Source organism: Labeo rohita, chromosome 5 (genome assembly GCF_022985175.1).
Source record: "Labeo rohita strain BAU-BD-2019 chromosome 5, IGBB_LRoh.1.0, whole genome shotgun sequence".
Lineage (NCBI taxonomy): Eukaryota > Metazoa > Chordata > Actinopteri > Cypriniformes > Cyprinidae > Labeo > Labeo rohita.
Genome location: NC_066873.1, coordinates 35,235,879 through 35,241,965, shown reverse-complemented (window position 1 = coordinate 35,241,965; position 6,087 = coordinate 35,235,879). Strand labels below are relative to the sequence as shown.

The following is a 6,087-nucleotide window of genomic DNA, read 5'->3' as shown; positions in this document are numbered from 1 at the left end:
ATTTTGGTGTATGGAGTGTAGATTGATGTGGGGAAGTCATTTAAAGCAGTTTAACATAAGGCAGTAACATAACAAAACATGAACAAAATTAAGGCAAGGCACTGTAAATTGTAAAAATAAATAAATAAATAAATAAATAATTGGTTGGCTACTTTATGGTACTCTATGTGCTTTTGTGTGTTGTTATTGTGTTCTCAGATGATGTTGCATCTACAGGTTTGGTTTAAAATGATTTATGACTTCTTATCCTGTAAGTATTTTTAAGAGAGAAAAGTTGTTCCATTACGAAGATTAACCATGGTTTTCTACAGATAAGATGGTATTTGTAGTGAAACTGCCCTATACTTGAGATCCGAAAAATATTTTTCCTGATAATATTTATGTGTGTGCTTTCTGTCCACCGTTTAGAAACTGTTGATGCCTGATTAAATGAATCACTCTTGTTAATCGGTTCTTTTAAATGAACCTTTATTACCGTTAAATAAACTGGCCTGAATAAATAATTGTGAACTATTCACTTACCCTCTGTTCACTCACTTTGGTTGGAGCTGATGAACAAATATGCACTTCACTGAACAAGTCACTGTTCTGTGTCTAAGGAAAACAACAAATAGAAGTGCTATTTCAAAGTCGGCACTAAAATGCTATTTGCTACTGCTGTAGGCAGTTACCACAACAGCAATTCGTCCAGTTTTTTGGAAATCCACCTTTTTCTTCAATGCAGAAGTAAGCCTATGGGTGAGACTTCCGGTTCATTATCCGCTATAGGGAAATAACAAGAAAAATTATAACGTGAAGTAAATGGTAAAACTGTTTGCACTACAAACCAGTCTGTTCATAATTAAGATAACACATTAACATAATATGGTAAGCAGTGTTGGGGAGTAACTAGTTACATGTAACTGTATTTAACCTCAAAATGATCTCAGAGTAAATAAGAGGTCTGAATTTGTGGTGTACATGGCTCTGTGGAATCCTTGATTCTGATTGATCAGTCATGACATTTCAAGGTATGTTATTCCTGGATAACAACTGGTAAAAGCTAATAACACAGACTCATCCAGGCAACTTATGTCGCTTCTATACACTTGATAGTTTTTCTTGGAAGTGGAAGTGTTGCGTTTGGTTAGCTAATAAAATGTTAAAATTTAATATTATGTGTACAAGTTCTGTCAACTTGCCGCTTGCTAGCAACTGATTTCTTCATATAAGCTTTGCATTCAAATAGTTCAACTCAGATCAGTGTTTCATGTCTAATTATTTACTTTTGTGACAAGCAGCTGTGTAATAAGTGGGATAATGTACATCCAGCCAGTTGTTATTGCAAAATAAAGATGTATGTTATCCCTTACTTATTATAATCTTAATCAAGTAATAAAGGATTTTGAAAGTCTGACAGTAATCAGTGTTGAGTGCTACTGTAAGGTTAACTCTGCCTGGTTAAAATGTTCCAAAATTATTAACAGCTGAAAATATTAGACATTTAGAAAAGTAATCAAATGTAATACGTTACATTACTTGAATAAAGTAATTAAAAAGTTACACTACTTATTACATTTTATATAGAGTAATTTGTAATCTGAAACCTATTACATTTCCAAAGCAGGGGCGTTTCTAGGATTATAAAACATCCGGGGCTAATGCCAAAACATCAGGGGCTAGTGATGTTGGGTGGGAGCTCACATCATGCTCACATAAGATTTTGTTAGACACAGGTGTTTGAACCTGGATGGGGTCCAGGGGCATTAAACTGGGGGTTAAAGACCTTGTCACACTATGAACAATAGTAAATAGTAATCACTGCAAATAGCAAACATATCAAAGTATTATAACAAAATTATAACTTTTTAAAAAAATATGTTAGACAAATAAAATAATACATTTGAAGATGTATTTATAACTGTAGCAAATAGTTGCATGCAAAAAATAGGCCCCTGTTTTTTTTACCAAATTTCTTTCTTTTTTTTTTCTGTTTTCATTTTTCTGGACTTCTTTTTAATGGTTAAATTTAATTTTGTTAATCAAAATGTAATTAATCATGTGTAATTAATTAAAACCATGAATCTTATATGATTTACCGCCAATTTATCAAAAGTTAAGAAAAATTACATGTTTAGGACCCCATGAAATGTTTTATTTTTTCTCATCTTACGTTTTATTGTTACCAAATATGTTTTAGCATGTCTGTTTATTTGAATGCATAAAAACAACTTTTATTTATTTTTACAATGGCCTTATGGAATTCTGTGTTGTGTATTGTTCTGGTTATCAAATGAAGGTAAAAAACATTAATTAAATTGATCCTAATGAAAATTATATTTTATTTTTGGCAAATAAAGGTGATTTACTATTCAAATTTAAAACATGGAAGAAATATTGTGAGAGGAATTTGTATACATTTTTATTAATTAATAGTAGTAGTAGGCACGTACATTATGCTGAATGGTTAATAAAGTTAAACCGAACTTTTACTTTGACAGGTTGCCGTGAATACTTGTAAATTTCTGTGTGTATATTTGACTCTTGATTTACTCAAATGAAACAGTGAAATGCTCATGAAGTGACGGAGCAGTTCTGGAGATGTTGTTATTGTATTTATGTCCTCATTTAGTGAAACGGCAGACGCTGAAATCACTGCGAGCATCACATGCGCATAAGTATTAAATCTAAAGAAACCGCGAGTCCGTCCCTTCCATTCATAAAAAGACACGCAGAAAATGCAGGATTCATATTTAAATAGTATTTTGCGGCATAATATTTACAGATACTAGTCCATATCGCGACTTGATTTAAGTGTAATGACCAACTTTTGATTAATTCATTCAAACTTCTACAAATTCCGTGGAAATCAACATTCGGGGCTGGAGTAAAAACATTCGGGGCTGATCAGCCCTAGCGACGCCCCTGTTCCAAAGTAACCGTCCCAACACTGATGGTAAGACAATCAAGCAGCAAAACGAACTGTTTTGTACAACTAAAAATAGCTGGAGGCGGATGAGACCGGAAACCAGACCCATAAAATTTACAAATGGTCGCGACCACTCTTACAGAAAGAAAATTGTGGATAGCTCGCACCAGCAATCTTGGTAGAAAGAGTTTGCCATCTCCACCTCTATAGAAAAAGTCTCTGGCAGGTCACGTGATCTCGCAGTAGCGCCTGCTGGCAGTCAGGGAAAGCTTGAACTGCTTTGGCTTCATCCAGTCGAGTGTTCAGCGTCAGTGGAGTGGAGAGCGTGAGAGCTCAATACCACAGTCATGGCAACCACAACAGCAGGTGCGACAAAATCCTGCTTTCATTTTTCGAAACACTTCTAAACTGCAATATCACACGCTTGGCTTTTACTTTGTCGTATTTAATATTTGTTTTTATATTTTTTTCCTCTCCTAGAAGCCGAAACCCGTCAGAGACTGCTGCGAAACGTGAAGAAGGAGGTAGGTGATAGTAAAAACAAATAAAGCCAAGTGAACACAAGGCTGAAACGCCCTTTAAAATGTGACTCATGTTTCAGACAAGACTGCAAAATGTGTAGTGTAAGTTAACCAAACACCGGAGCTAAAATTATAGCTGCCAGAGTAAATAAACATTTTAATTATGTTTAATTGTTGTTATATTGTGGTAAAATCATAGGTAGCTTTGCGATGTTAGTCTGTAGTGTATCATGAATAATTTATTCGTTTTAACATATCTTGAATATGCTACAGCTGTTTGTCTTTTTCCCCCATCAAGCACCTGTCAGACTTAATACCAGTTTTTATCACTGTTTCTTGCCAAAGCAGATTTATGTCTATATTAATAAAATCATGAGTATGACGTTTCATTCAAACGTGATGTTATTACAGTCATAGGTTTGCAGTTTTCTATTATATACAAATTTCTCCATGGATTCAGACTAATTTGACATTTGTTCAAATGTGCAAAAACGTTGAAATGTATTTATTAAATATCCTCCACATCTACAATTAATGATCCATAAGCTCTCTGTAAGCACTTTCTATATTACAACCGCTAATATCATCCCTCAGACTGCATCGTGACTTTAAGTCCTCAAATTACCTGTGTTTGCTGATAGATTTTCTTCTTTTGGAAAAGTAAAATACAGCTTAAGGCTCACTGCATCTTTTGATTTATTTGTGATATTGATTTAGGGCCAGTCCTATCTCTTGGCAGCACAGAATGCGTTGTGTGGTCTTTGACTTTCAGTCATTTAATCTGATTAATAGGTTTCTGTAATCCTTTTGGGTTAAGCAAGGAGTGCTCTCTCTGTGTATTTGCACGAGTGTATGTTTAAGCGTTTGCTCAGTGGATGAGGTTTTGTATGAATTTGGGTGTGAATTTGTAGACAATTTCCTCACAGCAGGCTTGCAGTATCCACATTTGCTCTGTACTGATTCTGATCTGATGATTTATGCTTCACTTTTATGAGTTGTGATTGCAGTCGCTGATATCCTTATCTGTCCTGTGTGGCAGCGTATATAGTGGGTTTTCTAGTGGTACTGTGGTATATTACTGTTTTTAAATGTAAAACTCACAGCTTTGCGCTGAATAGTCAATGCACCATCTTTTGTGGACTGTTTTGTTGAAGTCATGTGGTGCAATGTATAAATAATGAGCAATGCTAGTGCAATGATAAAAAAAAAGTTGCAGTTATGAGAATGAACATGGAACATGCCACAAAATCTCATCTCAACACTTGTAGTAAATTATTACGCTATTTTTAATTTGCTATTGTCATTTCATGTGAATATTAACATTTGTGAGATTTAGTCGAAACAGTTGTGAGGTTAATTGGTCTAGTTTTGTATCTCTGGAAAATAGTGATCTATGACGCTATATTATGTTGAATGAATATTTTTTTGTAAATGAGGGTTTTGTGAGCACATTAATGTTTTTAGATTGTGGAGCAAAAATTACAATTAGACCTTTGTGGACCTTCTTGTTGCAGTCATGTGGTGCACTGTATAAATAATGAGAAATGATGCAATGATAAAAAAGGTGCAGTTATAAGAATAAACATGGAACATGGTACAAAATCTAATCTCAGCACTTTTAGTAAATTATTACACTATTTTCAATTTTGACATTGAATATCAACTTTTTTGAGATTTTAGTCAGTCAAAACAGTTTTGAGGTTAACTGATCTAGTTTTGTGTCTCTGAAAAATAGTGATCTATGACACTGTATTATGTTGAAAGATTATTATTTGTGAACACATTAATGTTTTTAAATTGTGGAGCAAAAGTGTTATGTTATGTTTTTATTTTGATGTAAAAAGATAAAATTAGACCCTTGGCCCGGTAGGACAAGATGGCATGTTGTTACTAGTGTTATAATTTTTCAAATTTACTGTTTATTGAAATTAATGAAGTTATTATTCACTACTTACATGAAATAGATAAACATTAAAGATCGTCTTCGCTTTTCATTAAACCTATAGGCTAATTGAATGAAATAATTTCATTTGCATTCATACTGTTGCAACTATGACACATATTGAATTAAAATATGGGCAGTTAAATATGTAAATATTCATATGACTGTGTAAGTCATAGAATAAATTTACCTTTCAGATGATTCTCTTACTTGGATTCTGCTTTGTTTGTCATCCGTTATTTAATTATTCTACTAAATTGTCTTAATACAGTTCTAAATAGAATAGTTGATTAATGATGCTTTTAAAAAATAAATATTAATAAGAATTAAATGTAAACAGTTGTTTATGCATTCTGTAAACGTTTGGCCAGTAGATCTCCTCTTTGAATAATTTTACATTTTGCTCTAACAATTAAATTGGCAATAGTTTTCTATTTCACTTACCTTAATAACATTGGCTGATGCATTATCATTCTGCACATGCTGGACTTATTAGTTACACTTTAAAAATACAAAGCGGGCATCTTCCACCATCATACACTACTGTTAGTCAAAGTAATATAAATCTGTGGTAACACTTTTTTTTTTTTGGGGGTGTCAGGCATCTCAGCTTGAGGTCCTTGACTAGTCTATAATCTGTCATTGCACTGTGCCTCAGTGTATGCCAGTGTATGTATAAAAAATGACATTTCAGTGCTTGAAGCACATTATTATGA

At 33.4% G+C, this 6,087-nt stretch overlaps 1 protein-coding gene across 5 annotated transcripts in view; it reads left to right on the top strand.

Annotated features, from left to right (window-relative positions):
* The first annotated feature begins 3,164 nt into the window (after positions 1-3,164).
* sgsm1a (small G protein signaling modulator 1a) overlaps positions 3,165-6,087 on the top strand; it is a 47,496-nt gene continuing 44,573 nt past the window's right edge. For 3 of the 5 annotated variants that reach the window (XM_051110550.1, XM_051110548.1, XM_051110547.1), the window contains exons 1-2: positions 3,166-3,274; positions 3,389-3,432. In XM_051110550.1, coding sequence (XP_050966507.1) covers positions 3,256-3,274; positions 3,389-3,432 — 63 coding nt within the window. In that variant the 5' untranslated portion in view covers positions 3,166-3,255. Of the gene's footprint in view, positions 3,275-3,388; positions 3,433-6,087 lie in introns of all 5 variants that reach the window. The other 2 variants (XM_051110549.1, XM_051110552.1) reach the window with 2 other exon arrangements.